The sequence below is a fragment of the Halichoeres trimaculatus genome, unplaced genomic scaffold, assembly GCF_033239565.1.
Source record: "Halichoeres trimaculatus isolate MK-OKI-2021-1 unplaced genomic scaffold, fHalTri1.1 fHalTri1_scaffold_19, whole genome shotgun sequence".
Classification (NCBI taxonomy): domain Eukaryota; kingdom Metazoa; phylum Chordata; class Actinopteri; order Labriformes; family Labridae; genus Halichoeres; species Halichoeres trimaculatus.
This window is the reverse complement of record NW_027437197.1, coordinates 2,952,784-2,970,941: the sequence shown is the minus strand read 5'-3', so window position 1 is coordinate 2,970,941 and position 18,158 is coordinate 2,952,784. Positions and strand designations below refer to the sequence as shown.

General features: G+C 40.1%; 1 protein-coding gene across 1 annotated transcript in view; it reads right to left on the bottom strand.

The window, feature by feature from the left end:
* slc49a4 (solute carrier family 49 member 4) overlaps nt 1-18,158 on the bottom strand; it is a 79,998-nt gene that overhangs the window by 30,142 nt on the left and 31,698 nt on the right. The window contains exons 5-6 of the mRNA XM_074695274.1: nt 16,741-16,849; nt 8,983-9,050 (exon numbers count right to left, since the gene is read on the bottom strand). Of these exons, the coding sequence (XP_074551375.1) occupies nt 8,983-9,050; nt 16,741-16,849 (177 nt within the window). The remainder of the gene's footprint in view (nt 1-8,982; nt 9,051-16,740; nt 16,850-18,158) is intronic.

The window sequence follows — 18,158 nt, the reverse complement described above, 5'->3', positions numbered from 1 at the left end:
GGATAAGACTGGTAATGTTTTGGGTAGAAGACAAAAATGAGTACATATGGATTAACTGAGGTTAATATTACTGATCATTTTAAGTATAGGTGCTTAAATGTTCAACAGCAGTTTGGTCAAAAAAAATCTACAGAATTTACAGAAATGGCTTCATACCCAATACTTTGCTTGCTTTGTAACAAAGAGCCATATGGAAAATCAAAGACAGAGAATTACTGGATGTCTTTTTCATTGAATTATTAGCATAGACTTTAAAAAAGCTCGAAGTGAGGTCTCCACAAAAACTGCTCCCCCTGGTGGCCGGCTGCAGTATAGGTCAAAAAAATCCATCTCCCCAGTCATTCCAGATGGGCTGTGGTCAAATTTAAAGAAATTAATACACCTGGTAGAAATGTTTCTCACATCTGATTGTTTTGGTGATTTGAAGATATCGTTTGGCTGTCTTGTGTTAAAGTCCTCTTTTTTCTGAAAAGTTTTGTTTTCATTAGTTATAAGAGGTTAAAAACGAGGTTTTACGCCACATTAAATGGTGATTGACAGCTGCCATTCTTGTGTATTTTTTTTGGAGATTGTAAAATACGTCTGAAGGTAGAGTCAAGAAGTGATTACACTCTCAAAAGAAAAAAAATATATTGTTTTTGTGACTCGGCTCCACTCAGATTATCCCAGAATCCCTCACAGTCTCTACTGCACAGACTTTGGCTGCCAATGACTGCGCCTGTGACGGGGAATTTTGGCTTCAAAATCATACAATGTCCAATGACCAGGCTGTACCAAACCATGCTGATCCAAACAGGGTTTGGGTGGAAACAGGGCTATAGAAACACAGCACTGATCTCAGAGCAGTCGCTTGATAGCCCTGAACAATCAAGCGTTTTTTCAGAGAAGGCTGTGTGCCGCCAGGAGAAAAACAGCAGCCGCTGTCGCACAGGACGTGACAATTCTTTTGACCAACCAACGGACTGCAGTGTTTCTAGCTCCACCTTCTGGGACTGGATCGGTATGTCTAGCACCCCAACGGAAGGGAACAAAAGAGTGGGACAGTATGGGTCAGAAATTTGGGGACCTGTCCGGTTTTCAGTCAAACGAAATGCCACAAAATGCGTGCTGTATGAAGATGAACCGAACTGAGCCGCTTGGTGGAAATTGAGCTAATCATGCTGGTGTAGTCCTGTTTTTAGCAGCACTTCACTTCAGCTCTTTATCCAGCAGACTATGGGAGTTAATTGGTTATTTAGCAGCCAAACCAACAGCTTGGGATGCACAGCATGTCTGCAGAGAGCTTCCATTCAGTGACTAAGTGTTGTCTGAGTCACTGTTGTCTCTACTTGTCCTGTCAGAGCTTCTGTCAGAGCTTGACCCAGCAGTAATGAAATCACAGCACTATCATATCAGTTCTGACCATCCAGCAGGCTTCAAATGCTCAGCACTGTGAGAAGTGTGTCGTGATCTGAGGCCACTGCATCCCCACTGCTGTGAAGCACAAGAGTGCAACGGCGTCATGTTCAAACAGGATGAGTTTCCCAGATAAAGACATCTGAAGCATCGTATTTCTGTTAATAAGTCCAGTAGGAGGGACAAATGTTTGGATTTCCCACATCTGCACCCCTCAGATCTGCAGCATCCATCTGCCAACGCATGGCTTACATCCACAACTCCCACAACTCCACAGCCGCCCCCCGGTGCCAGAGCGGGACAAAATCCTCAGCCCGCATCCAGCCAAGCCCTCATCGCTCTGCAAAGAGGATCACAGGCTGCTTCCCTGTATCAAATCCAATCTGATCCTCTAGGTAGAAACATGATAAGTGGCTTATTTCCTATAATAACTGATGCTCCCTGAGTCCACCTGATAAAGACAGGCCAGGTAAGTCAGGTGTGGTGCAGTTTCAGCTGAGGTTTAGACGGTTAAAAATGTTTTTTTTTAACGATAGTTCCTTTTTTTATTTAACTTCCTTTTGGAAAAACAAACTAGTAAACAACACCTTTGTACAGGAAGCAACAGAACTCCATTTCTGTCTTTAAAGCATCAAAAACAACATCAATGTGCCTCCCTGTTGGACTTGATGAAATGTTCAATAAATGTTTACGGCTTCATTTTCCCCTCGTACACGATTCTCCTGCAGCACGCGCTCATAAAAGCATCAAATGGGTATTAATCCGAGGATGAAAGCAGCCCTCAAATGGATGCACAATTCCTAGTTTTTGATTATATTTTTAAAGCAGCAGTGCACGCTAAAACGAGAGCAGAGAAACGCAGGATGCTGCCGAATGAGGAAACATACGATGAGCGTTTGTGCGTCTGTAGTTATGTGGTTCAAAGCGTGTAAAGAGGGTCGAGGAAACGTCAGAATTAAGAGCATATGCTTCTCTAACGAGGCTTATCGGTTGTAAAGATAGGATCATTCTCGTTATGTTGAACAGGCTCCATTTGCTGCTCCCCCATCGCCTGCAGGAGCGATGAAATATCATCAGCGTGATGGTATCTATGGGGCCTGTCTGCATTTGTAGCATGGGACATGCTGTAAATAGATGCTGACAGAGTAATTTGATGATCAGGCTGCAATCACAGATATTCCCTGTTTGTAGGAAGCGAATGAAGCTGTGGCTGACACCCGTTTGTGTTTCTCATCTCATTAACCTGCAGTATTGTCACACTCAGGCCACCGTAATGTGAAGGAGGATCATCTGCTTCCGTTTTCTGTCATTTCCTCCCCCTCGCTCCCTGTTTGCCTCGCTTTTATTCCTCAGCGCTTAATGGGAAGATAACAAGGCTGCTCCTCAGTATTTCTCCCCACTCCTTCAATCTGAGGGAGAAAGAGGAGCAGCCAATCACTGCCATCCAGTCAGCCTCTGTCTGGGCCACATAATCAGAACAGCAACCAGCCAGATTGTTTGTCAAAAGCCGCCACGACGGGTGCCACACCTTGGAGCATCCACCGCTAATTGAACCTGCAGCATCCGGCTTCCCGCCAATCAACTTCCCAACAGCGAGGTGATGAATGTTTGCAAGCAGCCTTTTTTTTTTCTGGCAGAGGGCAAGCGATGATCCCTGGAGGAATTTATTCTGCATAAAAAGTGAAGCTGGATCACCTGCAGCACAAAAAGCTTTTACAGCCGGCTATTTTCTGCCGCCCGTGGCACACGGTGCTCGGCGCTCGCCTCTCTGCGCTGGCACGGCGTGCTGCTAGCTGGAGGGAGAGGGACATTAAAATTTCTCGGCCTGCCTGCGGGTGAAACGAGGGACCAAAATTGCTCCCTGCTCAGTTCATTACCACGAGCTTTCCAGGGAGTGTATCTAATGATGCCGTACTGCAGCAAGTTGATGACGGAGGGAAACGCAGAGAGATGCTGATTTCAGTATTAACGGGGAAAAAAAAGGGGAAAATTCTTGGTATTGTTAAGTTTTTTCTGCTCTTGCCTCTTTTGAAACATTTCTCTGACGGTCAGATTCATCAGACCTCTCCTGACTGCATAACCAATCAAAGAGATGAAGGCAGAAGAAAGCCATCAGCCCACCGACTGATGATAATTAATGAGAGCGTCTGCTCCCTGTTGTGAATGACTGAGCGGCGGCGGCGGCCCCAGATCACAACTGGTGAACACTTCAATCAGGTTCTGGCCTCGGAGAGCATCATTACACAGATAGGATTAAACAAAGGCTGTAAAAAGATAAGATAATGATAAAAATCCTTCTTTTTCTACAAACTTCTGAACCAAACTCTCCTTGGACTTTGTCAAACTTGAGGTAACTGAATCTGAAACTGGAGCTCGACTGAAATCAACTCATTAAGAAACATATAATGAATGAAACTCTTCTTTAAGCTTACAACAGCAAAGATGTGAAATACAGGAAGAACATTTTACCATTTTACGATTCTTTATCCATTACTATTTGTTCAACTTTACAACAGACAAAGGATTCAACCTCTGGGAAATTATATAACCTTTAAAAAAAGACACATTTGCTTAAGTCTGCAGTAACTTTCTTCCCTCTTCCTGTTTGGAAAACATTTGCCTCTTAGTATTTTGACATTTGGAGTTTCCATCATTGTTTACAAAGACTAAATGTGATCTGATTGAAATTCTGTTTTAAAAACAAAGTTATATCGATGTATGCTAACAGCTAGCATGTCAATGCAATTTTCCTTTTACGTTAGAATCAAACCAATGCAAGGTTTTTTCTTATGGATTCTTAAAGAAGATGTGCAACATGTTAAATCTCATATGTGTAATGCAACTTTTTTTGTGTTCAGTTTTACAGACAGGAAGTAACTTAAGCTAGGTTAGAGCAACTTTAGCAATAAACATAAGTGAAAAAACAACACCACAGTTAGTCAACAGCTCCGCCCCCAACAGGCCTCCAGACAGCTGGCCAATCAGAGGGAAGGAGGTTAGTGGAGCAGGAAGCCTTAAAGTGACAGTAGCTAAAGCAAAGTGTCTCAGACAGAGGCTGAAATAAGGGTTTTCTAAAACACCAGAGAGAGGATATCTGCAGGTTTTATCAAGTGAAATTTAAGACTTTTTAAGACTTTTTATTGCCAACTTGAATAAAACTTAGAGCTGAAAATGTTGTAAATACATCTTACAGCCAACCCTTGATAAACTTGCACTTACCCAGAGTCCCACACTGGCTAGCTAGCATACATATAATTTAAAACACAGAGGATAAAGCAAAAAGAAAAAAATTAAAAACTGAATTCCTAAAGAAAGAAAACAACAGAGGTGTTTTTTGTTTTATTATAGGAATCAAACTGACACTTTTTTTTCTTTTTTTTTTTTTGAAGCTCAAGATCTGGGCTGAGATATATGCCTCTGTATTAATAAATAAAAAAAATAACATTCATAAAATATTAAAATAAAATATAAATATAAAATATAAAAAATATGAAAATAAAAATATATATGTATAAAAAAAGTTTACCAGTCCTGTCCCCAAAATTTAAGACCTCTGGGTCAAGTATTTAAGACTAGCATATGGAATTTAAAATGAATTTAAGACATTTTAAGGCCTTAATTTTAGATACATGAATTTAAGACTTTTTACGACTATTCAAGGATGTGTGTGTAAAAAGAGATTTTTTAAGCTGTAAATCACCAGAGGAAAAAAAAAATCACTTCAAAAAGCACAATACCCCCTCTTTAACCCTTTTAAATCATTGTTTACCAAATACTTTATAGTGGCGCGATAACTTTTTGCTTTTGGGGCAGTAACAACGTGTTAGCTTCTGGCTGTTCTCACCCTGTTGGCATGAAGGTGTTGTTTTGTGTTTGTTTTATTTCATCAGTTAAATGTGTCACCTGCCGATAATCCTTCCTGAGCAAAATACTAAAAAGTCAGTCAATCTCTGTGTCTGACACTTAACCCTTCTGAAGCATTTTTAAAATAAGCATTTAGAAATAATCATTCCCCACGCTGACGGTTTTGTTTTGTTTTTTGTTAGTTTCATTCAGATTCAAAGACTCCTCACAGGAGCTGAAAAGGTGAAAAATGAATTCAGAAGTTGTTTTCTCCTCTGCTCCTGAACAGAAACTTTGTCAGACTCAGAGACTGACACGAATTCAGGCAGACATGTTAAACACTTACACTGCTCCACATTAAATAAATGCTTGGAGCTGAACTCCACTTAACTATCAACTGTTGCACCAGCGAGAGCCTAATCAATCCCTCCAGTGAGTCAGAGTCCACGTAATCAGTCCCAATAATTCAAAGGCTCTGTTTACATACACTTTCATCTGCTGCAAACAGCTTCATTGATTAACAGAGGGAGTTATGGGCTCATTTCCCTGATTACAGCTTTAAGAAAACACTGGCTCCGCCTGGAAGTGCTGATTGGGCCTCAGCCTGCAATAAACATATATTTCCATCAGAGCAGGAATGAATCCGTTGCTTTTGCAGACTCCACACTTTGTCTTTGTGATGTGGGCCCCTATTCATCAATGAGGGGAAGTGGCTGTTGCATTAGCATCTATTGCTCTGACTGTGCTGCTGGATTCAGATCATATATTAGGAAAATGGATGAAATTAGGGGAGCAGGACAGAGACGCCCTCTTTAACCTCAATGCAAGCATTAACTTTCCTTTATGTGAGATTTATAAGTTATTAATGTTGATATAAACAGCACAGATCTCCTTAGGGATTCTCTAAAGCACAATATAAATGCATAACAGCCACTGTGAGTCAAATTTAAAGGTTGGAGTCGAGACATCAGACAGAAATGAGTGAAACAAGCTCCAAGACTTCACTGGAACCAGTTTTTACTGCAACTAGCAGGTCCACAGCCTGGTTTAAAACATGGTTTTCATCTTTTATAGCTGATCATGTATCCAAAACAACTATGAGAGGTACACTTTGACCTCAAAGAGACTCTCACTCTGTAAAAACATAAGGAAATATTAGCATATTCACTAGTTTATTTTCCAAAATCATTCAGCCCTTCATAAGTCACAAAACACATCAACAGATTTAATATTTAGGCGATAGAAAGTTGACAGCAGCTCTAAAGCTTTGAAACTGACCCTAAAACCAGCGCTGAACCCTGCATGACTCTGTTTTTCTTGACTCTAAAATAAGCAAATCAAAAATGGAAAACAGAGAATTTTGTTCCAAGTAGAATCACTTCACACATCCAAAGATTCCTTTTATAAAAATAAAAATACACTTTTTATTTCTTCTGCATCAGTTATCCTTAAGCTCTCATATCTATCTGATATCAGACACAGAAATCTCTCTATCTCTTTATAGCAAATGTTGAATGCTTGGAGGGCAAAGTGGGGTGAGATAAACACTTTCCTCACAAGTTGAAAAACTCTGGTGCTGTGTTCAACCTTCGGACCATTCACAAAAAACACTCAGATGCAAATGAGGCTGGGCAATTAATCAGAAACTAATACAAACTAACATTTGGAGCGTCAAACTGACCCATGATTGGATATTGCAAACTTAAAAAAAATGAGATACTATTTCTGGCGAAGAATCAAAGTCTTTGCAACTGTTTTCAAATTTTGTGTAAACTTAAAGACGCTGTGAAGAGCATCTGTTTTGATTGCACTCCCTCGCCACCTTGTGGCCTGGAGTCTCTGAGCAGTGTCGTAAATTTCTTTTAGCGAGGCGTCTGTTTGTTTTGGAAATAAATAAAGATCAGATCAAAACAAATCTTTGTTCAAGACAACTTTTTACTGGATACAACATGCTAAAGTAAGGCAGCTCTACGGTTTGAAACGTGACAACAAGCAGTTGTAGTAGCCGGCAATATGTAGCGCTATCGGCAGCCCGGTGCTAAGATGTATCTGCAGGCTAACATGACAAGAAGTAAACACTGTCAGTTTGTATATAATTTAGTAGCCATCTATTAAAAAGACATGTCTGTAATGTGTAACGTTAGTAAATCCTGGTTATGTCCTGCCAGTCATCTACCAATCAGAGCTAACGTAACCTCACTCTTCATTTTATTGATAGACTCTCAAGTTTGAACAGACCACTGCAGAATAACTGCTGACTGTGGGTTGGAGTCAACATTAGCACAAACAGATTGGCTCTTTTAGCCTTTAGCTTGTGCTCTATCTCTCTCCTGTTTATCTTTCTTCTGCTCTTCTGTCCTTTTTCTGTCTGACAGTTAGGCTCCAGTGTCCACCATCACCATCTCTGTATTTTATCTCCTCTCACAACTTAACTTCTTCAACCCTAACTGGAAGCTATAAAATAACCTGTAACCAATAATATTGGTGCTGATAATCTCATTTTAAAGTGTGGATTACAATCAGGCAAATATCTAGAAGGGAGAGTTTTTCAAGATCACTTCCAAACTCCTCACAGGAACTTTAAGAGAAAAAATCTATAATTTAAGGGGAGTTTGTTGTCTTTAAAACAGGTAAAGTGAGAACTAAATTTTGAATACAGATGTGTTTCTTTTTGGGAGTCAAATTATTGGACGGACTCAGTGATGACTTGAAATCTTGTAAACTAGGGTTGAGTTTTAAAAAAACATCGAAAAATTAAATAAAGGGTTACAATAAAAAATGATTAAAGAAGAAGAATAATTACAACTAGATCTTGTCATGACTATTTTTCCGTATATCTATTACAAATATTCTGGGTTAGGATTATGGATTGTATGGGATAGACAAAAATGAGCCTCTGCTTTAGCCTTTTACTTTTTCGGTTATGGAGTTTTTTGTTTGTTTGTTTTATGTGGAAATTTTTTTGTTTGTTTGTTTGTTTTTTTTGTGGAAATATTTTTTTGTTTGTTTGGACATTTTTTTTTAGTGGAAATATATTTTTTTTTTTGTTTGGACAATTTTTTTTTGTGTAAATATTTTTTTGTTTGTTTGGACTTTTTTTTTGTGGAAATGTTTTTTTGTTTGGATTTTTTTTTTTATTTTATTTTTGTGGAAATATTTGTTTGGAAATTTTTGTGTTTGTTTTTTTTTATTATTATTGTTTTTTGCGGAAATATTTGTTTTTTTTCTTTGTTTATTTTATTTTATTTCATTTTTTTGGGAAGTGATCGTACATAATTTATATTCTGTACCAGATAATGTAACCAAAAAAAATACTAAAGACAATAAAACTGCAGACCTGTGTAGTTACACAACAGGCAGCCAGGTGGCGCAAAGCATGAAGGTTTGAAGGTTTTACAATTCTAAAATTATACAAATATTTACAAAACCAACTGAGGTAAGAGTAGGACTGAAGATTTTGATTTTTGCCAATCATCACCCAGCCCCAAGGGGTTACAGTAAGAGCTCATTTTCTAATTTTACGCCTCAGTAGGACCATCCAGTTTCCACTGAGACTGCCGTTACACATCATGTGACATCACAATGAAATTAAAAACTTATTAAACCTCTTTCTTCAGTTTTATGACTCTGAAAACTTCAAACAGCGCTCCAGCTTCCCATGCCGAGCACGGCTTCGGAGAGGAGCGGCTGCAATCTGATACCTGCCAATGGGGCGGCTGGAAAGCCAGGTGAAGAGCAACTTACCTGGCCATTGCTACTCCGAACACGCATCCACCAACACTCGACCAGAAACCAATCCAACCGGCATCCACCTGCGTTAGAAAAGATGAGAGGATAGCGGAGCGGAGGTGGAGAAGGAAGGGAGAAGAGGAGAGAGGAGGAAGGAGCGTCAATCACGGCGTCTTGTTAAAAAGCGGCTGCGCCTGTGTGTGCGCAGGATTGTTGTCCTTTCTTATTTACGAGGCTGAGGGCCGGTGCGTTCACTCGGCCTTAGAGTCGAGAGAAAGGACTTTACGGCGAAGGGGTGCCAGCAAAATCAATATGAGGTAAAGTGGAGCACATGTGCTTACACACACACTCACACAAAACCAATGTGTGTGTGAAACCCAGGCGAAGAATGTCTCCGAGTGCCAGTGAAGGTGTTTGGTTCCCATCAATCTCCCCGAGGCAATAACTCACATTCAACCAAACCCAACCAGATGGAGGATGAGACGGCGAGGGAGCAGAATCTAAAGTAGGAACTGATGCTTTTTGCTTAATCATACTCTGCAGCGACCTGTCAGGAAAGTCTGTAATGAAGAAAAGTGGACTATCAAAGTTATTAAATGTAAAATGTATTCTGGCTTGGAAAGTGATGAATGTCAAAATGTCATTAAATTTGAGCTAAATTACACTCCTCCGGGAGCTCTGTGTGGGCCAGCCTTCTGTAAAAATGCTAAAAGCTCATCGGAAAGGCTCTGTTCTCTGTTTGCATGGCCCCAGGCAGATCTGTGAATGACGAGCATCAAAAATATTTGATTTGCAAACATTTCTAAAACACCCACAACCTCACGGCACCTATAACAGCACTCATTATATCTGTAGGCTGAGCAACACCGGCGTGGGAGTTTCTGCACAACTTGCAAAGCCAATCCTGACATGCAAACGAAGGTGGAGAGGTAATTAGCTGCAGGAACACATGAAACTAAAAATGTGTCGCCAGCCTTCAGGTTTCCACAGCTCCTGACCCGTCGCGCTGTTTGTTTCCTCCTCCTGACTCTGACTCATTTCAGACCTGAGCTTGCATCATATTTCTCATCCTGTGACTTCCAAATGGCTGCTCTCCATTTAGGAAACAATTATGTCTGACTTATTCGCACAGTAAGTCACCTGTTCTCTGAGTCATACTCATCCATCCATCTTTCTCACGGCGAGCCCAACTCCTTTGCCCCTGCAGAGCTTACTCAGCAGGCAATCAAGCTCCAAGAGTTCAGCAACGCCGTCCACATTCCCTAAAGACCGCCACCAAAAACGGGCCTTTCATCCATAGTCTGACCATGTATGCTTTCATGATCCTTTCCTGTCTGAATAGCTCTCGTCCCGGTTTTACCCCAACTCCCATTTCCCACTCGATACAATCACAGAGGAAAGGATGCCGGCAAAATATTGTGGCAGCAGTAAAGACAGACTGACTGTATTGGAGAATGACGCACAATCTCAGGAGCAAAATTGAAAAGGGTTGGAGATGCAATCATCAAGATGGACTTCCATTGAAGAAAACTGTCCAATTCTGAAGGTTATTACTTTTTCAGGTCAGGCGACAACCACAGTGGCTGCTGGGAGAGATGGAAAGGCTGTGGGAGGGACGGGGCCTCCAGTGGTCGCTTGGATGTGACTGGATGAAAAAGAATAGTTCCTTTTGGAGCAGATGGTTCCCATGGAGAACCAGGACTTTGGACTTTTAGGTTTGGTTTCTCATCTGAAAAACTTAGCTCCATGTTCAGTCGGCACAATACAAGGGTGGGCTGAAAAGTTCATAGCCTGACTAGGAAGGAGTTACGCCTTGGCGTGCATTAAATTCAACATTTTCTGACACTTATGGTATGTTTTATTTTTAACATGATCAATGTTTTCTTGGGTTGTTGCTGTGACAGGACATCTGGACCTTGGGTCATCTTCCAGACTCCCTACCCCTCTTGATTTCAGTTGATAAAACTGGGGCATCATCCCCTGCTGTAGCAACCATGTTCCTTGGGGGTTACCTCCTTTTTCTGCAGATATTTGAGAACACCACACTGTCAAATTTTATCCAAATTCACAAAATATCTCTAGTTCTACTTTCAAAGTCCTCAAACGCTTCAGCATCAGTTAATCTGAAAATAAATCACGCTTGAAGTGTCAAAAAAAATGTTGAATTTAATGCCAAGTTTCATCACCACAGCATAACTTCTTCCTTGTTAGGTTACAAACTTTTCAGCCCACCCTCGTTCACTGAAAAAACTGAAATCTTATCAAGTTTTTTTTGTCTTATTTTCAGTTGAAAAAGTCTTTTTAGACTCAATATGAGCCACATTCACCTGACCAGTTCAGAAAAAATGTTTTAATTCAAGTTAATTAAAGACTAAAATGAAGTCTGAATTGCTTGGTCTGAACATTTTGCTTGGAAATGAGATTAGTGTCTTAATAAAAGAAACTTGTTTTCTTCTTCCATTGGCAGACTATTTTAACTTGTTACAAGCAGTTTGCTCAATTTTCTCATTAAATAACTTGAAATAAGACATTTTTCTTGACTGCTCAGGTGAATGTGGCTCAGATTAAGTCTGAAAAGACATTTTCTACTGAAAACAAGACAAACACACTTGATAGGATTTTGTTTTTTTTGCAATGTGGAGTCACAGATTGAGGAGTTCCCTTGATGATCCTCTCCTGGTTCATGTTGGGTTATAAAACCTCAAACCTGTTGACTCCTGGTCTTGCTCTGCTTATTTTGTTGGTTTGTTGTTGTAACTGAAGTAAATACGACCTGGTTTTGACATGGTTTGTTTTATTTTGAAAGTCACTGGGCATTTCTAGATGGTTGCCATTCATGACTTCCTGTCCTGCACAATCTGCTTTTTGTAAATTTGCAAGTCACAACTCCCGCATTCGGCTAAAGCAGGAGCCTTGCTTATCTGATGTTGAGGGCTACGACCTGCTGGAGAAACCCATCTGGTCCGGTGACGTGACTCCAGGGCCTGTATGCATGACAAGCCATTAGCAAGGAAAACAGACCGTTTGTATGAATGGGGGAAAAAAAGATGAGCAATAAGCATGAGCCAGGTTAACGGGCAAAAGAGCGTTAAGTTTAATAGAGGTAGACCCCACCATTACAGGCCTTAATGGCAGGATTACAGCGCCTGTTCCGCTGTTTAAAGGCAGACATCGCGCAACGTTTGAGCCGTTTTATTCGTCTGGGTCCTTCCAAGATGTGTTTGATGAAATGTTGGAATTCATGAACTGCTTTAAAAGTCATTCATCAAGGTACTGGGGCTTGCTTGTTCTGCAAAGTAGATTTCATATAACTGATTTTAATAATGAGGTTTTCCACTGTGAGCGCGGAAACTCCACACGCATTTACTCTAAAACCGCCAAACTTTCTCTTTCTCTTTGTTTACACAATTGACTCACTGATAACAGCTGTTTGTGTATTCTTGAAATAAAATCTCCATTTCTTCCACTAAGAAATGTTTTTCTTGACCTTCTCTGAGGCACACTATTACAACTAGAGGTCGACCGATATGGTTTTTTTGGGGGCCGATGCCGATGCTTTCCAAATTTGGGCAGCCGATGCCGATATGCATAGCCGATTTTTCCAATTTGATATTCAGGCCAATTGTTAAATAAATATAAATGTATCACATTTTTGTGAAACGCAGCAATTTCTGAGCAACTAAAAGAAATCTATTACAACAAGTCGTGTCCAGTCCTCTGAACATTTATTCAGCTTTCAAATCAATGAAATATTTTGTCTGAGTAAACACACAATTTAACAAGCAGTAGTAAACATTCACACTCTTCTCAAAATGTCAAAAAAGAAATTTAAACTTATTAATATAATTTGAACAAAAGTATGTAATGTATCCAAGTGGTTCCACAAGTTTGAGGTGCTCATCTTTTTTGTGCCTGATCAAAAATTGCGTCATTTTATACAACGGATCAAAAATTGGCTTTTTAATGGCCGATAGAGACAAATGTCCAAATATCTGCCCAATATATCGGCCGGCTGATATATCGGTCTACCTCTAATTACAACTCTCCAGTTTATGAGTGGTAGACGTGCATACAAACTCTACTTCCTCAAGGTTTTCCTTCAACATCCCAGAGACATGGTTACTTTTACGTTAGAAGAGAAGCGTCTTAAAACTCTTAATATAAGTTCCCCCGAACTCAAAGTTTGAGCATTCCTTTGGAAAAGACTTAACAACAAACACTGTAGATCATCCGTAAAAAACAAACTACACCTTCTGTTTGGTAGACTCTGTCCCTGATACATGCTTAAATGAGAGAGCACAGTTTTCCTGATTAAGACAAATTCACTCAGACTCAGACCTTGGTGTTTGAGGCCCGACCTGGTCTCCCACTGAGCCATGGCTTCCTCAAAACGCCTGGTCCACCTCATGTTTCTTCCTCCTCCTCATACCGAGTCAAGTCGAGCCTCTTTCACAAACAGTCCCATAAATTAGCACCCTCTGACTTTCACCTACTGATGATTTAACGCAGACTGCTTCCTGGCGTCTGGTGTTGACAGCAGATTTCTGTTTAAGTGATGGAATAATATTCAGGCCAAGACTTTCTCCTATCAGCTGCTTGACGTTTTTACAGCCAGACAACTTGAGACGCAATAACCTCACTGAGTTCGAGACGAGGGCCAGAGACAGAAACGTTTTCTGATCAGTCTACGACAGCTAAACCGACTACAGCTGTGGAAAAGACACAAGTTTGTTTCTCAAGTTTTTGCAAAAGCAGGCAGAATCATCCGTCTTATCAGATGGCATCAGCTCCGGCTGCCTCGCAGCACCTCCAGTAATCTCTCAATCAGACTGCCCGGCTCGCTGAGAAAGCGCATGACAGAAGCATCTATATTTTTCAGGGAGGAACTCTGGAGAAAGAGCTGGAAGAGAAACTCCGACAAAGATCAAGTGAGAGTGGAGGAGAGACTGAGCCGGATCCTGAAACTGACAAATGAGGTCAGGGAGCAGAGGATGAATAAAACTGATGTAAAGTTTGAAAAGTGGACTTTGACATCTTCTTGAGAGAGGTCACAACAGACGCAGCAGTTTCCTGATCCACAGGACGGAGAGAGAAAGGAAAAACTGGGCTGAGTAACTGATAATCAATGTGAGTTTAAGTGAGTAATCATCTAAGGAGGGACCCTACAGACACAACCACAGACTGCGGCGCTCTTTATGAAAAGCAGCAGCACAGAAATAGTTTGAAATCAATAAAATCCTTCCAGGTAATATTTAGTTTGAAAGTATTGATTTTCTTCGGTAACTGGGTGTGTAATAAGAGGGTTTGGACTGGTGTACAGGTCATTACAGCATAAACAAACTCCTTTAGGACTGAATGGAGCTTTTGATTACACTGTCAGAGTTTATTTCCTCCTAAATAAATGACTTCATCCCTTATTTAGTGAGAGTGCGTGCAGCTCCAGACCTGCAGCAGAGGTAAATGTACAGGAAATGGAGGAAATAGAAAGATTGGAAAGGCAGTGCTAATGGGTAAAGTAGCATGGCTGGAAGTGGAAGAGTCACATCCTCTCCTCTCCTCCTCTTTGTTTTTCAGCTCTTTCTCGATGATAACCCTGAAAAGATCCTCCTTTTGTCTTCTGACACACCAAGCATCAAGACACAGGCGACGCAAACGACACAGAGCTCTCCCACACGGTGTGCCGAATCTTTTACTCCTCTCTGCTCTGTCTCAGACTGAAGACCAGGATCAGAAATGTCAAATTTCAACTGAAGATCAGCAGAAGCTTTGAGTCAGTTCAACAAGTGAAAAAACATCATTTTAGTTTTTTCTTTGGAAGATAAAAACAAAGTTTCACAAAAGAGTAACAATTAGTTATTAAATTTTTGCAGAAAATCTGAGCTTTCTGTAGGCTAAAGGTTAATTATATCAAACCTGCATTATTTTAATTTATTTATTTATTAAATCCTCATTGTGCAAAAATAAGAAATGCATTAAAATTGATATTTTTATCATTTAGTGACATGGTCAAGGCTGTTGCATATTTTTCAGAAATACTCCACTCTGCACCTTTTTTGGAAAAAATATAATATTTTCTGTTTTCCCTGTAAAAACAGTTGTTTATTTTAAAAGAAAGGCCATAAAAACATTGAAGATTAAAAAAAAAAAAATTATTGGTGGATAGCCTGGGAGTTTCTGAAAAGATCTGATGCAGTAAAGGTTAAAAAAAAAAAAAGTATTATCTTTTTTTTTTTCTAATAGTTTTCATTGTGAGGGTGGCCATTTGTGTCCACTCAAGGCAGCACGAGGGATAACACTCTTACTCCTAGTGGACACAAGTGGCCACCCTCACTATAAAACTATTAAAAAAATAATAATAAATATTTTTTTTAACTTTCACTGCATTAGTTGTTTTCAGCAAGTTCAGAGTTTTCCATAGATATAAACTTTATAATGTTTTTTTTATATATCTTTTATGTGTATATGGTCTTTCTTATATAAGAAACCACATTTTTTTAAAACAGAAAAAAAATAAATATTTTTTTTTCCCCCAAAAAAAGGTGCCCATTGGAGTATTCCTGATAAATATGCATCAGCCTTGACCATGTCAATAATTGATAAAAACATCAACTTTTATTTATTCCTTAGTTTTGCACCAGGAGAATTTAAAAAATAAGTAATTAAATAAAGGAATTAATAAAACAATAAATAATAAAAAATAAATGATAAAATAACTAAATAAATAAATAAATAAATAAATAAATAAATAAATAAATAAAATTTAACTTTTACTCCTAGTGGACACAGGCGGCCACCCGCACTATAAAACTATAACAAAAAAAATTAATCAATTTTTTTTTTTACTTTCACTGTCATGTCTTTTATGATTTTATGGCCTTTTCTTTAAAAGACCACAATTTTTTTATTTTTCTTTTAAAAGGACAAAATTGTCCTCATGGCCCTCCCCTTCAGCTCTCGTCAGGGGTTAAATAAAGTTTAATTTGATGGAGTAGCCTACAGGGAGGGCTGGTGATGGTCACTATAGCAGTGAATCATATTCACATAACCCTCACTGTAAGATAAAAAATGTGTTAATCTTTCCAAAGCGGCCACCGGACACAGTACTCAGCTGTAAAGATAATGCAGACAAGGGGAAAAAATAAGATAAAAAAGGGACAAAATTGGAATATTAATTTTTCCAAAAATAAGGTGCAGAGTCAAATATTTGGGATAAATATACAACAGCCTTGACCATGTCAAATATTGATGAGAATATCCGTTTTAGTGCATTTCTTAATTTTTGCACAAGGAGGATTTTTAAAATGCTATCTGCACTTTTTGCGATAGCATCAGCTGGACGTTAAAGTACAGACTTTGTTTTTTATGGTGCAAACAGGAAGTGAGGTCTCAGCAGCTTTTCGTGTCATTGTTCGTCAGAGTGGGCCGAGGGTCGTGAACATCTCTGCAGAGCTCTCACTCAGTGGCTCAGCTTTTTTGGAAATGGAGAAAATCAAACCAGACAAATGGACCGATCCAGCTCCTCATGCAGAAACACGAGATGAGCCTCGGTCCATTTCTGGTTGTGATCCATCCTCGTAAACGGTAACAGAGATGAATGAGAGTGAGTGAGTGGTGTTTGGCAGAATCAGCTCTGAACTTATCTGCAGAGTTTCACTGAAAAAGACCAAGGACTGAGGAAACCTTGGTTTCCTGATGTGTTGTCCTATTCCAGTCTGAAACGTTTAAAGGTCTAAACTTCATGTGAAATGTGTGTGTGTGTGTGTGTTTCTTCACCTGGTTAACTTTGGCTGGTGTGAGCAACATGTCGAGGACTCCAGCCCAGCCTGACATCACACCCATGGGGACTGCGTACGCCAGCGCCAACATCAGGAAGCGGTGGTTTCTAAAGGGACAAACAGAGAAATTCAGAGATTAGGGGAAAAAAATCTTTTTCACAGCACTGAGAACTTTGTAACCCACCCAGGTTAAAAAGTTAAAAGACACTGAGCTCCTTCCACGAGCTGAAGTCATTTTTCGCCCCGTCACCCAGCCCTGCCTCCAGGTACAATCTATACTTTATCCTCAGATGAGACAATGAAAGCAGCATAATGGAAAGTCTCCTTCCCCGTCTGCTCTCTGATGTCTGGAGTCCTGCCATCAGCTCCACGCCCAGGTTCCCAGCCCATAGTATAGCTGTCACTTTGTACACACACACCAACGCACACACACACACAGCCTTGGCTCGTCAGCCTGCTACTGTCACTGCAGAAGATGTATCCTTGTGCACGGTGTAGTGACAGGGAGATAAGCAGCTACCTGAGCACACTGTCCTGAGCTGCCAGAACAATGCGGAGAGCTTTCACAGAGGGCGACGTGCTTCCTGCTCTGAACAACACGTCCAGAGGTGTGGATCCAGATCATCATACACAATCACTAAAACCTACACAGGCCAAACTCTGATCCAGGGACTTTATCAGGAACAGTCAAAACTTTTACTCATCTGGGAGTAAACGTTGCAACACTTGGTTACCACCCTCATACCTGTGCTGGTTCCTCGTTGCTCTGGTTGACCAATTATGGTTTAGTTTAACCTGACACAGCCTGAAAACAACGTCATCCTAATGTAAAATACAAACAAATCCATGTGTATCTGAAAAGGCTCAGATTGGGCCGTTACTGGATGCAAAGTTTGTTTGTAATAAAGAGACAATCGGGTTTTAAAGAGGGGCTATTTTCTTCTGTCCTTCTGGTGCCCCCATAGTAGCTCTACCTGATTTGCATTTCAAAAAATTCCTATTTTTTCTCTTCTTGGTGTTTTGAAAACCTTTGTTGCAGCCTCTGTCTGAAACATTTTGTTGTAGCTGCTGTCCCTTTAAGGCTCCCTGCTCTGGAACCCCCCCTTCCTTCTGATTGGCCAGCCCTCTGGAGGCCTGCTAGGGGCGGAGTTTTGGGCAAACCTTGGTGTTTGTTAGGGCTGGGATGATATGCTATTCTCGCGATTTGATTCTTTTACGATTTTCGGGGTACCGATTTGATTTACACTGCAATGCTTCGAAATCTACGATTTTTGCAATTTTTAGTTTGCTTTTTTAACACCAGACCATGTGAAAAAGTTAAATTATAATGAAAACGTCTATATCAGGAGCCATATTTTCCCATGAGATGCACATCACGAGTCAGAGAGAAACATTCCACCCTCTGCTGGAGAAAAG